This window comes from Carassius gibelio, chromosome B23, assembly GCF_023724105.1.
Source record: "Carassius gibelio isolate Cgi1373 ecotype wild population from Czech Republic chromosome B23, carGib1.2-hapl.c, whole genome shotgun sequence".
Taxonomy (NCBI): domain Eukaryota; kingdom Metazoa; phylum Chordata; class Actinopteri; order Cypriniformes; family Cyprinidae; genus Carassius; species Carassius gibelio.
Window position 1 is genome coordinate 20,715,643 of NC_068418.1, and position 17,641 is coordinate 20,733,283.

The following is a 17,641-nucleotide window of genomic DNA, read 5'->3' on the forward strand; positions in this document are numbered from 1 at the left end:
CTTTGTTACCCCAAAAGCATCCGTGTGCTGTTTCCCATTTGGCAGGGGAACAAGGCGGTTCACTTTGTCTGTCTGGTCTCCAAAAGCTCTTTCCTCTGTTTTATTCTATTGAAGCTGTCAGGAGGAATGGAAAATACTGTTTGGACCGGCCATCACTCCATCCACAAAGGCAGGTTTGAAGTACCTCCACGGACTGGCTTCAAAGACATCTGTTTTTTCACAGTTGTCATCAGACAGCATAAGGAGAGCAACTAAATTGTGGGTTTCTTTACCTACAACAAATAGGGGTTTGTTTGCTTTTTTGTTTTCAGAATAAGCTTATTGTGTTCCAGACTATTCGTATGGAAGAAATAGTTTCTCGTTTGAAAAAGCATTTTGTGAAAAGTGAATGCTCCCATCATCCAAGTAATACAGGGGTATTTTGTTTTTGGTATTCTATCTTGTTTCACCCCTTACTTACTACAACCAGTGGTAAGAAGTTTGTTCTTTGAGTGCCTGTCAAGTGACTGAAATGATGGATCTCCGATTTAGAAAGACCTAATGCAGAGGGGGGGAGCTGAAATCTATACTATACAAATTTAACTATTGTTTTCCCATAATGCATTTTTTATTTGTTTGTTTACTTAATTACTTCTTTACATATTTTTTATTCGTTTTATTATAATAGCACATATAATCAAAACATTTTTTTTAAAATATATTTTATCTTGCAACCTCTGCATAAACCATAAAAAAAGGTGTTTCTTAATTAATGGGCAATTTTGTCATAATTTTGTTTTTCTTATCTAACATATATCACTTTTTTGTTACATGGTCACATTAAAACCTTTTTAACGTGCCTTCATAATTAATTTTTGCTTATTTTCAAATGTGTCAGTGAAGAGCAGGCCTGGGAAAAATCAAATTAAATATCACATGTAAATAGTGTTGTGAGAAGACCCGGTACTTCGGTACCAAGTCGGTACAAAAATACAAAAATAATTAAAATGTCACGGTACCAGGTTTCTTTAAGTAACGGTGGTACCGAGTACCCGGTCAGCCCAGTTCTTTTCTTGACACATGCAGTGCTATGATTTCAGCGAAGCAGAAAATGTGGACGAAATCTCGTCATGTTTAGGGGCACGGAAATGTTGCCACAATAACAGACTGGTGTGTAAAACTCTGACATATTTTAAAGATTCTTTAAGTTCTGTGCGAACTTAACATTTTTTCATATTCTTTTGAAATAAGACATTCAGCCAGCAGTCCATTGGCGTGATGTCTGAGGCTGAGACTATATTCTTCATGCAATTTGTATGAGGTGCGCCCTCTATAGTACAGGCGTGAATTTACATTCCCTTCAGCCTCACTTGTGTTCATTTCACTCTTGGGGTGGAAGGGCTTTTACATTTGTAAAAGAAGAGCTTTTTTTATATTAAAAACATACAGGCAAGCCCTGCCCAGATTTAAAATGTAAAGCAAAAGTAATGTAAAGCATTACTTTCCATAAAAAGTAACTAAAACGTAAGTAACATAAGTAATGCAAATAGTTACTTTTTTAGGGAGTAGCACAATATTGTAATACATTACTTTTAAAAGTAACTTTCCTGCACTACATTCCAATATTGCATTACACCATAAAAAAGTAACGCATTACTTTAAAATTTACAAATAAATATCTGAGTTAATTTTTCAGATAAGTAAGTTGGGGATACCCCCAATCGTTACCCCAATCGTTATCCTAAACGTTACCCCCTACTCAGTTTAGGATACAAATAATGTTCATTAGACTCAGCAAAACATAGGAGTTGTTCATTTAATTTCAGACATGTTTAAAGTGCACAACAGAAAGTTTTTAGAAACAATACATCATTTGAGATGTGATGGAAAATTCTGATCGCTGAAAATGGTTTTGAAAAACTAATAAAATAATTCCCATTAGATTGATATGTCCTCTGTGAAATTATTGGTAATGAAAGTAGATGTGTAAAAAGTCTATTTCCAGAGAGTTTACTTTCTAAAAGTTCACAGGTCCATATGTGCTCTAGTTGAAGAAACACCTAAATATGGATCTTTGTTATTCAATAAAGGATTTGACTTATCTAAAAATAATTATTTTATATATACTCATATAGTCCTTGTGCCATACATCTTGTTTACTGAGTGAATTGATATTGGATACGCGCTGCAGGCTGGAAATGTAATATTGAGTTTCCTCTTGTACCTCATAGTTATGTTGTAAAGATTTTGAAAGTGTTTAGATGTTTTTTTTTTTGATGATGATGATGATGTCATTAGATCAAAGTGCATTTCTAGCTTTATGTCCAGAGATGAAAAGGGCAGAGGTCATGCATATATTCATTCTTCCTCACAATGTCCTGTCACACCAGACATGATGTAGTGGTCGGGGAGCTTGGGGTCATGAAACCCACCTGACCTTAGCGAAAGAAAGTAACTGACATTGTGCTTGTGTTTGAAAGATAAAGTGTGAGTCTGTTTCTGGCTTCCACATGTTCTGATGCTCTGGAGAGTGCAATCTGCTTCAGTGCCAGCTTCAGTTGTACGAACAGCCATTAAGGCCTATTCACACTAAGCACAGAACAAATGTTTGTTGTGAACAAGATTTAGAACAGAAACAAGTCTTTTTTTTTAAACAAGTCTTATAATTTCCAAGACTGCATAGATCTAATAAAAAATACAGTTGAAGCAGTACTATTGTGAAACAATATTACACTTTACAGTATGTGTTTACTATTTTAATATATGATAATATATAATAATATATTTAAAGTGTAATTTACTCCTGTGACGCAAAGCTGAATTTTCAGGACTATTACTTCAGGCATCAGTGTCACATTATTCTTCAAAAATCATTCTGATTTATTGATTTGCTGTTCAAGAAACATTTCTTATGATCCATGCAGAAAACAGTTGTGCGGCTTAATATTTTTGTGGAAACTGATCCATTTCTTTGTTGATTAGCACCACCTATTTTTTACAGAAACTTTTAGAGTTAATTAAACCTACTTCTAATGTAGCCTGATGAACATTCGTTATTCTTTTGGTGTGAATAGACCTTTTTGTTGGCTATTCATTTTGAATTTTAGTTTCACATTCGATTTGAATAGGCCTTTAAAGTATTTTTTCCAGGTTGGCTCTTTTTTGTGTGAAAAAAATGTACATACCTCCAATTGAACTTCCTGCCTAATGAAAAGTGAGAAAGAGGTAGATCAGCTCTTATCAGGCTCATTAAATTCCTTATTCAGGACATGCTTTGTGCAAGATGTGTTGTGGAGTACTTCTTCTTGCATATTTGATTGCCCGTGTCTGTGTGATTTATCTGACAATGAAAGGAGCAGGCAGATCAGAGAGCGGCACATCCGAAGTTGAAGTTAAAATCAGCAGAACCTGCTCCTAGATTGAACTCACTGTCGCTGCTGGCGATTTCTTTCCCTTTTTTCCCCCTCATGTGCTCTGCTCATTGCAGAGTTCAGAGTCGAGCTCCCTCTCGGCCTTGTTTGTTTGTCTTGTTTGATCGTTCTTCTACATCTGCTTCTCTCTTGTTTGCCATCGTAGCGACAGCAGCTGTCTCTCTCTGCCCTTAATGGGAAAAGGGGAGTTTAGACAACACCTCAGAGAGGAGAGCTATACACTGGCAGCAGCTCACATCAGCCAGACTCTTTCTGTAGGTTACATCACTTTCTTTGGTGGACATCCAATTTACTATTTAGGTTTATAAAGGTACACAATGCCCCAACAAACACCAACTACTTTCACATTTGGGTGTTGCTGGATCACGTTTGTTGACCCTTGAGCTACATTCATACTGTAATCAAAGGTTTAAATTATACTTTTTTTTAATTATGCTTTAAAAAAATGTATCTGTGATTTTTATTATATTTTCATATAAATATATATTTTTATTATGCTTTAAATTCAATGTATAATTAATATATAATTCATTTATAATTTCATATGCTTTAGTTTATGCCTTAACATTATATACTTTCATATATTTTCAGTACTGTACTTTTATGCTTTATAATTATAATAATATGCTTTCATTTTGCTATATATATATATATATATATATATATATATATATATATATATATATATATATATATATATATATATAAAAACAAGAGCACACACACACACATTCTATTGTAGATTTGTTCTTACATTTTTTGACTCGCATTAGAGAGTCTTCCTTTCTGGCCTCATACTGCAGTTTTTTATTACGCAGAATTAAAATCAGTCTCACTCTTGTCTTATATACACTCTCTCAGACTCTTTCTTTCTTGCCAGGATTCGTCCTTCATGCATTGTACATTGTGAGGAATCTGTCACAGCTGTGATATTGATCTATCAGCTTTCTTATTTGTGTTATACGTTTCTCAGCTATCAACCTTTTTTATGACACCCACTCCTTACCACACTGCCATCAACCAAAAGTTAATACAGCACACGTGCAGTTGGTGTTCCTCAGGTCTCAGTGTTGGGCCTATTAATATTATCTCTATATCCCACAATCTTAGTTCAGCCTCCCCTCCACCACCAGTTAGTTCCCTGTTTTGTTCAAGGAGGGTCCTCAGAAGGGTTATCAGAATTTGATTCTCTGCACAAACACTGGCTTTGGCTGCTTTTGACCACAGGGAAAAACAGTCCAATCGATAAGGGAGTGAAACCTATACAACCTGCTGAGCTGACAGTGGCCTTGTGCAAAAGCTGTGTAAGGTGACAGCTGTGCAGCTTCTTTGTGATACTCAGTTATGTAGGTTGTGTTACTTATAGAGAGTGTGCTCTAGTGAATTTAAAGTATCTCTCTTCCTTTATGGAGCCTGTATTTGAGGGGTTTTTATGTTTGGGGGGTTGATGTGACCCCCCCCCCCCAACTTATTTTTTTTTTGTTACATGAAGGTCATATAAAAAAATCTTGGAAATGTTTCACCATGCCTTAATTTTTCCCCCTACATTTGATGTGCTTAAGTGTGTATACTTTATTATTTTATCCTAAAATATTGTTACATTTTTTTTTTACTTGTATACGTATAAAATAAATATATAATAAATATATACTGTATTTATATTAGGGCTCTGAACTGGTTCAGGGAATGAAAACAAACAGAACAGAACCAGAAACAGAAACAAAATCAAATTTTATAGTTCCGAAACCGAATCGAAAATTTGAAATGGACATTAACCGGTTAATAACGTTATTTTATCATTCCATTTAATATTTGAAATTTGTTGTCAACCAATCACGAATTCCAGCAGTACGGCATATGCAAATGTGACGCTGAATCCAACGAGTGAAATGTCCGCTCAGCTGTGAACTCATCATAGGTAAGTCGCAATGGTAATGCACCATTTAGGTAATGGGCCTATTTTCTCTTGCCATTGGTGCATGTGCATTCGACACTCAAGCGCCAGCATGCTTAGACTTTCCTGTCCAAATGAGGACTGCAGCTCTCCTTTGATTATTCTCAGCTTTGAGAAGCTCCGCTCGACGGAGTCATTCGACTTTTTTATTATTATATCATTATTATTATTATTAGACAAATTCTAGGCAAAGAATATTGTTTTTAAAAAATAACGTTATTAACCAGTATTTTTTCCACCCAAACCGGTTTCGGAACGGTAATAATATTAGAGGAATGCAGAACAGAAATGTTAACATATCAATTCTGCTCGGAGTGAACCGATTGAATTTTTTTTTTTTTCAGTTTTCAAGCCATGATTAATATACATTAATATATTTTTATTACAATTTTATTTTAAAAAATATGTGAAATTTCATATGCATAATTTGTAGATTTGATATTTTGGAGCTTTTGATTATGTATTGTTTATGTATTGTTGGACTTTTCAGTGGACAAGTTAAACTTGATTGTGGTGAAAGTGAGTTTATTTTCTTAACTTCCAAATCCAGGGCCAAAAGTGTCCATAGCTGAAGAAACACCCATTCATCTGTGTAGGCTACATCTTTTTTATGATCTCTTCTTAACCTGCCCAGAAAGGCAATTTTATATTTATTTGAATCTCTTCGAGGACCATGCACAGTAATTGGTATCAATGCTGCAGATTTTCTGACCCAGGCTCATTTGTACCTCTGGGCTGAAAAACATAAATCCACAGAGGTTAAACTGGTCCTTGGTGTTGCTGACAGGTTGTGTTAATTAACTTCCACCCTCTTCGATTGCAGCATCTTTGCTTTGTCTACATGTATGTGCGAGGAGCTTCGGAGGTCAAGGCCAGCATTCAGAAATAATAGTTATGTGGGTTGCTTTGAATCTGAGTGATGTCATTGCAACGTCCTCCCTTTTGCCTGATTCTCTTTGTTTCCCTCTTCATCTCCCTTCTCTTCTCATGCCCTGTCCTCCCTCCATCTCCTCCTGCCTTCCTCTCTGGCACACACCCACTGTAATGTATGGAGCACTCCAGAATGACTGGAATTAAGGACCTGACCTTTAGTGGGTGATGATTACCCATACAATGTGGTCCACCCCTTTGCTCATGTGGACCTTGGTCCCACAGGCAGTGATGGCAATGACTACTGATATTTTAAATGTAAACTCTCTAAAATATTGTTTTTGGCCAAGTTTGCATCACCTTGTGCTTTTGCTATGTGGAGGCTACATTGTGGTTTTATATATATATATATATATATATATATATATATATATATATATATATTAAAAGCACATTTTCTTCACATTTTTCAAGTATAAATCTTTATGGCTTTTTATGTCTCATGCTTAAATACATACAAACTTAAAAATATATTTATAGGATGGTGCTAATTACAATGATTTATTTTTAATTACTGTTATTTCCTGAATGTGTGCCGTGTCATTCAGTAAGAATTGTAGTAAAACTTGTCATATTGTAATTGCTAAATAAAAGATAAATAAAAGTAAATTAAGTTATTAAAAGGGGTCAACAGATGCCCATTTTTCACAAGTTGATATGATTCTTTAGGGTCTTAATGAATAGTCTATAACATACTTTGGTTCAAATTTCTCAATGGTAGTTTTAAAAAAAAACGTCCTTTTTACAATGTAAAAAACAGCTCTGTTTACAAGCCGTTTCGGTGAATGTCGCTTTAAATGCTAATGAGCTCTGCTATCCCCTCCCCTCTCCCTCCGTGGAGTGACGAGAGTAGATCAGGGGCCGCATTCCCTTCAAAAACAAACATACTCCACCACCATCCATACTGGGAGTAAATGACACCTGCTATGTTCATTATTACATCCAGCAACAAAAAATCCTTAATCGCTTGAGACATATGAGACATCCTTGTCTACATCTGCTCCGGCCATAAAACAATGGTGGACTGATGACAGCCTACTCGGGGCAGGTCTGTGATAAAATGCCAGTGTCTTTCTATATTTGAGGGAGGGGCATACTAAAACTACATCACCTTGTCCAGAATCTGGGGGGGCAATGGGGGGTCCTGGTCTTTTCAAGGGGGGTCTCATGAAAACCAACAAAAAATACAGTGGACATGGCTAATAACTGCATATTACTGCTACTAAACAACAAAAACACCTTTGCAATGTAAACAGATGACAGGCTACATTTGTTATTCATATCCTTCACACTGCACTTTAATGTCAGGTATATTATGCATTTTTATTGACATTGATATTTTTACATTTATTTCCAGATAGATATTATTGAGTTTACAGGCTAAAGTGGTCTTGCTGTTGTAAACACTGTTGCTATTGTAGAAAAAATATTTGCATCACATTTCAAATATAATTATATTTTAATTCATTTCTGAATTGTTTTTATTTTTATAATGATAATTCAGAGAATGAGAAAATCTGAATAAGCCTTACCAGTGTTGAGATAATTATTTTTATGTGTTAAAAATAAATAAGTACTGTAATATAATAAAAGTTTAGTCAAATAACATAAAAAAGACCAGGCAACTTTTCTCCCTCAAACAGCACGCTAGTGTTACTTCTACACTACAGGCTACACACAGCAGTATAAACAACATATCTGCATGTTCTCACATCACATCGTTCTTGTAAAATAATAATAAGCAAATAAACATCAAAATCACTTCGCTGAGAATGAAACACCACTTACCAGCTGCCACGATGTTGAAAATATCCTCTAGCAATTTAAAAATGCGCGTGCAGCGTGAGGAATCTTCACGGTTGGATGAGGTCGTTGTCAGGTGAAAGGTCATCATGTTGGTAATTTTATTTACGGCTAAATTATTATTAATAAATTGTACTAATATTATGAATGGACGTGGGCAGGCATTCACAAAAGTTTATTATTACAAAAAAAATTAGAGGAAAGTTTGCTTTGACAAAAGGGCACGTAAGGGGCAAAGGAGCAGGTGCTCAAGTGAACCGGTTCTTTCGGACAATTCGATCAAATAAACCAGTTGAAAAAAAAAATTGTTCACCGGTTGTTTTGCGCTCGATGTAATGCCATCATTGGCGATGATTGCCCTTCATTCAAGCCTTTGTTTTACCCGCGCTTATAACATTAGCACAGAATCAGTTCAGAATCAATCAACACAAGAATCAGTTCGGTTCAGACGAGCTGTGTGTCGTCTGCTTCACACTGAATCACACGTGCACTCATCAGCTCCTCGGTTCTCGATTCGGACGTGTCCGACAGAAATGGTTCTCGGTTCAGTGTACGAATAAATGTCGAAATAATTATTATTTATTATTGTTCTGTGTAGTTTGAAGAGAAACATTTTTGGATCTTTATCCTGAATATATATATTTTTTAATTAGGAAGAGGGTGGGGGGTCAAATGGGGGGTCAAGGCATTTTTTGGCAGGGTCTTGAGACCCCCCAAGACCCCCCCCTGGCGCCGCCGGTGTTATCAGGTGGTTGTATACACACAATGCTAAGAAACATTTCAGTTCAAAAACATATAAAATTGAATTTGGTTTACTCCTTTAATAATCAGGTGTATATTATATTTCTGTCATGTCTGCATCAGAAATAAAAAATAAATGTATATAGGACTTCAGTAATTACAATTAATGAATTTATTTGTAATTTTCTTTCTAAATATGTGCATAATTTTATAACAGTGAATTATCATTTTTAAAGTATGATATTATTATAATATTATTAATGTACATTTGATTCTAACATTTCTTTGTCTCTCCCTTTTTTGTCACTCTCATCCTTTCTGAACAGAATCTGTTGGTGAATCACGGATAGAGAGCCGCTCATCTGTGTGTTGGGTTTCATGGGCCGCTTCATCTTTAGCCTCTCCATCCAATTACATCTGATCCCAGGACTCTGAGTCACACTCCAGTGTTCTGAGCAAGCTTCATATTACAGGCCACTATGAGTATTTCATTATCTGTAACAGTGCTGACAATGGGATCATAGACATGCAAGGCTTGATTTCTATGAGAGTACACTCAGGAAATCCTGATACTTTTATTTTGTCAGGATTTTATTTATGCATTGTATTTTGGCAAAATCATATCTACATAAATGGATAAATGCCCAAAGCTGGTCGTGTCTTTTGTTTTCCTTTTTCAGATATTTGAGATCCATTCTGACAGTGTCTGAAACTGAATCAGTCTGTTAGTAAAGAAAATCATGGTGTGTTATACATTACCTTTCTGATGTTGCCAGTTAAAGGCATAGTTCAGCAAAAAATATCTTTCTTAAATTTGTATTCATACTTGTGTTGTTCCAAACCCATGTACTTTTGTTATTATTATGGGAAACAGAAGGAGAATTAAAAGTCACTTTTGCAGTTCTTGTCTTTACAAAAACAGTTGTAAAGCTTTTAAAAAGTAAAAAAAAAGAACCATAACACTGATTATAATATTAATAAAAGCATTTATTATTATTATAATTAGTAATGTTGTTGTTGTAGTTGATACATTTTTAATCAAGGAAATAGGAACAGTTATGCAAAGACAGGATAACCTTGAAACAACTAGAGAGTCAATAGTCATAGTCAATAAAATATATTGTGTATATATATATATATATATATATATATATATATATATATATATATATTATTTATAATATGACAAATGTAATATAACCAATATAAAAACATTTACTACAATATGTAATAACAATTATAATATTTTAAATACTATTTAATGTTATAGTCTTATCTTAAAACTAATAAACTATAAAACTATTAGTGGTTGACCGATATATCACCAAGGTTAATATATCGGCATTAGCCGATATTTTTTTCTGCTTGGCCGATGTGTTCGAGGTGGAACATTTATTTTGACGGCAGAGCACACAGTGCTCACATTCTCCCTCTTGTTTACTGTCTAACAGTTCTGTCTAATATGGATAGAAGTCTGTCTAATAATCCAATAGAATGGTTAAACTAAGGAATTGGGGTATACAGAAAGTGTTAAAGAAAGGCAAACATAATATTTTCTCGTTTGCCATCAGCATTAAGGAAATATGCGATTATATAATTTAAACAAATCTTTGAATAATGAACCTTGCAAACTTAGTTGAATCCAGCGGTTAAACTCGTGATTTCAAATTATGCTGTGCTTTATGCATTTGCCCACTGCCATATTCATGTCATTTTCTCTGTGTGCTGTATATAAAATAAATGTTACCCTTGCTTTATTTGAAAAATATTATTCCCAATGCACATAAACTTCCCAGAATACTGAGTGCCATTTGGTTACAGTGTTTACTTCCTTTTTAATTATATTTATTTGTGAAAAATACTTTGTCATCTAAAGTATAAGTATGTTTATTTTACACTTATTTTTTTAATCCATTGTCAAATGATTTCAAATTTCTTAAATATGAATTTTAAAAAAAATTATCGGCTATTGCCCCCCCCACATCGGTCGACCACTAAAAGCTATTATATTGTAGTATATTATATCATATATTATATCTATTTTAAATGCAGTTTAATTTTATGTGATATTAAAACTATTATATATTATATTATTACACTTTATTATAAAAAAATTATAAATCTTCATATATGGATGAACTATGCCTTTAATGAAATCAAATTTTATCCAACGTTGACAAAGTGTGGTGTGAATGAATGTAACCTATTTTTGAAATAGGATGAAATGATTCGTAGCAGGAAGAGGGATGAAGACGTGATTGATCCGTGAGTAGTGACACGGTTTCGGTGTCATACACACACACAGACGTACTAGCTCAATTTGTTGCTTTTGACATGGTCGGGTCTCCCATGTGAGCTCAGGCAATTATGGTGAGATGGCATCACACAAACAACCCTCAATTATCCAGCTGACACACACTGCATCTCCACACTCGCGGCAGATGCGCACACACACTCCATGTCAGAATACACACCTCTCTGTCAAGACTAATAAGGTTCTCAATCCATGCTAGCAGGATTGACTTGGGAATTACCTTGTTAAGAATACAGCTGAGCCGAGGCGGGTTGCCTTTGCTGGCGTGGAGGGCAAACGAGGACATGGTGTTTGGGGGCAACTCATGTTTTAATCTGTGCAATAGTCTAAAGAGTCGACCTGAAATCCAAACTCATCTCTTCTTAACCGTTAGAGGAAGGTGTTGGAGCTTTATTTATGCTTTAAATCTTTAAATAAATTGCTTACGACAACTGGCCCATCGTTGCTTCCCACAGCCGGTTAATGCACCACCATTTATCTTTAGCACTGAGATAAACAGAAACACGTCGACATGCCGTAATGCTTTAGAAAAATAAACCACATATAATAAGATGGGGTGCTAAAGCATTCGAATGTGTGAAAACTGCTAGCACAGGTTGTTCAGACGGCGGTCACACAGAAGTGCCCTGCGCTGTGTGCTGAGGACAAGATGGCAGGCGATAGCAGGAGCGAGGGAAAGGCCAAAGGTTAACACAAGAAGTCCTCTATCATACAGCAATGAGGTGTGACAGCTCAGCAGCTGCGCTTACTTCTGTGCACCTCTAACACTGGCTTTCTGATCTCAAATACTGTTACTTGCTTGTAGGGGACATTGTACTTTTATCACTGACAATGATAAGTATTTTTATTTGCTTGTTTTGAGCTTCACTGATAATTAGATTATTATTTTTTTTTTAAATGCTATTTTTGTTTTTAGTGGGTATTGTTTTCTTTTTAGCGTCATTGATCTTTTTTTTCACTTTTTTTTTGCAGGTAGAAAATATTGTATTCCTTTTGCACTTGAATGATAATTAAAATTATATTGTATCTATTTACTTTTTTATTTTATTTAATTATTTTTAACATTCCTTTTGTGCAGCAGTTATCATGAGATTTTAATTACATTTTTTTTGCTTGTAGGGGTTACGCAAGTTTATTTAAGCTACAACTGTAATGACATTTTAGTTTTTAGGTAATATTGTGTTCTTTTTGAGTCAGTAATAATGGTTATTATTTTAGTTTATGTTGGCTTTTTTATTTATTTATTTTTTTGTAGTGGATATTGTGTGTTTTTGAGCATCAATAATAATGATAATTATTTCTAAAGTGTAAATGTCTTATTTTTTAATAACATTTTCTATTTATTTTTGCAACAATGTTAGTTTTATCTTATTTTATTTCATTAAATTCTTGTGTGTGAATGAGACTCTGTATTCAAGCCATTTTTATAAGTATATTTACACCATCTCTATGCATTAAATACTTTTTTTGTGAGATAAATAGCACTTTGAAAATGGCTTTTGCGGCAATTAAGTTGTTCTGAAATCACACAAAACCGAATCTGCATTACAAAACAAGAGAACTGAGCAGGTTTAATCAACCATAGAAGTGAACATGCTACCTTTGTCAATCCTAGCGAAAAGAATAGCATTTCTATCCTGAGATTCTCTCAGTGTCCATCTGATCTCTGTTGATCCGCTCTCTCTGCCTGCCAGCTCAATCTCTGTCCTTCCCGAGCATGTGCCCCTGACATTTGGATTGTGCTAACGGCCGGCCCCACTGGGCAAACAGAGTCTGGCGGAGGAGGTGGAGTGCGCTGTTATTACCATCATGTTGTGCACACCGTCGCCGCGCCACTCTCCCTCCTCCAGGGCCCGACCTGCACAGACGCACATGGGCTCCCTGCACTAGAGCCACAGCACAACACTGATTTAAAGAACTATATAAACACACCTAGCTGACATCACATTATCATACACACCGTCTGTCTCTCACGTTTGCACACACGCTCACAGCTGACATTTATCTTCAAATACCATGACACTCTTCCTCTTTTATTACATCCCCTCACTGTGCAAAGATGAGAGTAATTAGAGAGGAACAGCCCCCGCTCTCTTCCATCCCTTTTTATTGCTTTTCACTCGTCTCCTTTCTATGAGAGTAAGAGATCTTGTGGCATTGGATGCCATAATGTCCCCACAGGAGCACTGCTGGGACTGGAAGAGAGGGGATGCGTCTCACACTGTGAACCGGTTACAATTGCCAGGCTTTTAGATTTTCAACCCAAGTGGAGGGCAACTTTTGCCATGACACTTTTTAGAACTAAATAAAAAAAGAGACATTTGGACTTTTGCTGCTGGATTTCCTCATAAAACCTACAGCAGGGTGCAGAAGTGTGAGACCATATTGAAAGTGGGATTCAAAATATAATTTAAACCTAAAAATATGGAGAAATGTTTAGGATTTAAAGAATTATGACAAAAATGAATGAAAAATTATAAATAATGAAGTTATTAAGTCTGTACACTGAAATGAATGTTATATAAAATGCATATAAAAATTATATATATATATATATATATATATATATATATATATATATATATATATATATATATATATATATATATATATATGTGTGTGTGTGTTACTGTTGTACTGTATATCAAGATCAGTTGTTGTTATTTCACCATAAAGGCATTAACTGTTGTCAGCACATTGACTAACACCCCATAAAGCATCGCTGACAACTGCAGCTCTCGTTCTAAATTAACTTAGCATTCGAGACACTCATATGTTTGGATTACATCTCTTAGAGCCTCATTTTAGTTCCCAGAGCAATAAGTCACGGGTTAATAGTTTCAGTGCCTGCCTGTTCCAATGATATCAGCGCAGTCCTGTCAGACTGGCCTGTTAAGTGGGCTTTTGCTCCTCTTATTGCCTTTATCACCATGCTACAGTGGCTTTATTTGCTCTGCTAAACTTCCACATGGTCTTTTAATGGCAGCAGAATTGATTATTAACTGTTGTGACCACTGAAGGTTCTCCAGAGCTTGGGTGCAGAGGATCGTTCACCATGTGCTGTAGACTCCTGGGAAGAGCTGAGGTGAGTCAGTGGTCATACATCGTGGTGGCTTGTAATAATTTAGAAGAGCCAAGTGCATTGGCAGCTGAAAGGTTGTGGGTTCAAACCAGGAAGTCATTTAATTATCATCATCATGACCAGGAACATAACCAGTCATCCACAATAGCATTCGCAACCAGTTTTATGCCAGTAATATGACATTTCTGAGGGAAACGTCTTATTTGAGGAGAAAAATGAAGGGAGTTTTTATTCTATCTGGAGTTTGTTGGATTGAGAAAAGTAAGCTTTCCATACCAGGATCTTCTCAAGGCTAAATGAAACAAAGCTTCCACTCCTAATGGAGTGCCACGGAAATTAGCTCTAAAACCCCAAAAAGAGTTCAAAAGACCACAACAACATCATATCATGAACTTGAGGTTTCACTGCAATCTCGTGAGATACTGAAAGCTTTCAAGGCAATCAGCTTTTTTAGTATCCCACGAGTGCGTCATCAAAACCGCTTGTCGTTAGAAGAAATCATGGCAAAATATGGATATAATATCAAAACGCGACTGTTCGTCATGGCCATAGGCTATACAAAATTTGCCATAACGAATGTGTGGAAGATCAATATATGTTAAGTTGCTACATTTAATGTAAGACTATAAAAAAATAAGGTGGATAGGGTTTGTACAGCTTTTAGATAGTTTCACCTTAAAGAAACTTTAAGTCTGAACTTCATAAAAGCTATGAATTCAGTCCCACGTTGACATCCTATGGCACCAGGTGTAATAGGATGTTTGACAGGCAGGTTTCAATTAGCGTGACTGCACGTCTTGTATCTTTTAATAGGAAACCGCGGCCGCTGTGCTGTGAGGGAGAAAACTCCAGTGCTCTCTGCTGCATCTTAATAAATATATTTAAAAAAAAAAAAAAACAGAGAAGAAGAACTGGGTTTCCACAGCAACTGGCACCTGAGTAACAGCGGAGGCGAGCTTGAAGGCATCAGGTTAGAAAATGACATCTTTGCATCCTGACGTGTCCGCATTGATCCCGTGTCATACCCAATTACAGCGCGTGCTGTCGTACAGGCGTTTGCTATTCAGCACAAGAGCGCTTCTCAAACGACCACAGGCTGTCGCACTTCTCCTCAGACATCTCAGGAAGTGGATTTAATGAATACCTGCCCCCCACCCCGCTTCCTCGCCACCTTTCCGTACTCTTCTCGTGTTTACCTCAGCGACGAAACGCAGCGCCGCCGCATTCGCTTGGAATTTCGGAAGCGGTGCTGTGATTGACAGCGTGCAATACTGGGAAATCTCTGCGTAATCTTTAATTATACAACGTATTTATCTTTCATCGTCAGGGAAATGATCAATACTCCCTCCAGATCTGATTCCTTATCCAAGTTCAACACTTTGAGGGTTAGTTTTTCATGTTTCATGGCTGATTTGGTAGCCTATATTTATAAGCTTGTGAGGAATCAATATTGTCTTTTCTTCTGAGTGAAGGTGGAAGATAGCCTATACCATAAGCTCTCTTGAGGTTTCACTGCAGTCTTTTACACTTTATGTTGACTGTCTTGTCCCGATGGATGCACTTGTTTCTAGCAGTGCTCTACAGAACATCTTTGATGCTTTTGCAAACTCTGGCCGCACGTCAAATGCCTATGCCGTGCACGTTTCGACCTGACGGAAACAACCCATGAAATCTCAGGGAGGTGCTTGATTCTGTCTGAAATGTGTACTTAGGCCTTGCACGTTGGGGAGATGCGTTTGAGCACCACAGTCAGCTCCTCTTTTACTCAGCCTCTTTCAACTGCCCGAACCCATTTTCTGCTTGTTTCGTTCCAGAGTCTCTTCACCAGGGGAACACAGCCGACAATAGGCCCTAATTAAAGCATGCTGGGGGCTGACAGAGCCCATTCTTCTCGACGGTGTCCCGATTAAACCGGGCCTCCCTTCCTGTGCCATTCACACCCACCTTACTTCACTAATTTCAAGTGGAACCGTGAAGGCTTCATGGAAGACCTTTGATCACAGGAAGCAATTGCGACCTGGTGGGTCTTTCGGATGCTTTTTTTTGCTCTTGCATAATTAGTTTAATCTTAAAGGTCCTGAAGCTTTGATTGTGTTAACAGTGTGCAATATAACATGTCTTCATGTTTCGCGTGTAAAAATAAAACAGTATTTTTCACACAATTCACCTATCTGTATACCGCTGTTTTCACTGTCATAAAAAACGGGCTGATGACTTCCTTGTTCTATAAAGTCCCTCCTTCAAAAATCCATAACGAGTTCTGATTGTGCCGGCGGTTCCTGTGTTGTGATTCGACACCAGCTGAGCACAGGCTGCCCTCCTGGTAATGTGATTGGGCTAGAAAACTGTTAAACGCACCAACTTAAATAATAAAATACACTTAAATACACATAAACAATGCCTTCTCCAGACAAAGAGGGAACTGCTCCATCTTTCAGGAATAATCTTAGTGCGAATCTGATTGAGATTGAGGAAGTTGTCCTCGGCAAGCTGTCCTCAGTAAAATGTGCTGCACATAGTTTTACATGTGGATTATAATTTTCGGGAACCGAGTTAAACAGAAATTGTAACCATTATTCTCCAAGTACAGCGTCCCTGGGAAGCCCAAACAAAGATGATTGGACTCCGAGATGAAAATAACAGCGTTTCGACGACATGGCGACAAACACAAAACGCAGCTCTTCCTTCTTCTCCGTCGGAGCGCAACAAAACCATGCCCCCTTTTTGTGAATTCATGTGGGCGGAGCTTAGTCAAAAAATTGTTTTAGTGACGTCATTACTGCAGGAACTAGAGGGATGTAGTCCAAACGGGTCGTTTTTTTGTAGGGGAATTCTGTTAAATAAAAATAAAATATCTCGCTTGACATTGAGCTTTGAGCTTTAGAATTTTACAGATATTATTTATACTCTAACAACAACATTACACACTAATTAAAATTTTAAACATGGGATCACGAAGAAGGGGACCTTTAAATTCAATATTTGTGCTTTAGAGTGGTGGTCAGATTGCATTGGATGCTGTGAAATTTTTGAAACCTGCACTGGTTTTCTAACAATTCTTGTTATCCTTTTGCATTTCTCTAAATCAAATGCAGTAAAATAATCATTGATAAATGGGGAAAAAAGATTGAATTTCCATCCCGCAGTATGTATTCATTTTGTCAGGCCGTATTTCACGAGCAAAACAAGCAGCTGGATTTGGAAACTCAGTTTGTAATCAAACTGGACAAAACAAACATCTTATCCTAAATGAAAAGAGTGGGAGGGAAGCCAGCTAGACCATTACCAAACCTCTGCCGAAGCCCTTACAAGTACTTCACAAAATGGTCTGACAGATGGGCTACAGCTCAATACCCACCCACAAAGCCACCTTAGTTGGTTTGGTCAGGCACAAACCCCACTGCATA

General features: G+C 36.5%; 1 protein-coding gene across 3 annotated transcripts in view; it reads left to right on the forward strand.

Moving 5' to 3' along the window:
- chchd6a (coiled-coil-helix-coiled-coil-helix domain containing 6a) overlaps positions 1-9,487 on the forward strand; it is a 68,349-nt gene extending 58,862 nt beyond the window's left edge. For all 3 annotated transcript variants that reach the window (XM_052593980.1, XM_052593981.1, XM_052593979.1), the window contains one exon: positions 9,165-9,487. In XM_052593980.1, coding sequence (XP_052449940.1) covers positions 9,165-9,188 — 24 coding nt within the window. In that variant the 3' untranslated portion in view covers positions 9,189-9,487. The remainder of the gene's footprint in view (positions 1-9,164) is intronic.
- The last annotated feature ends 8,154 nt before the right edge of the window (positions 9,488-17,641 follow it).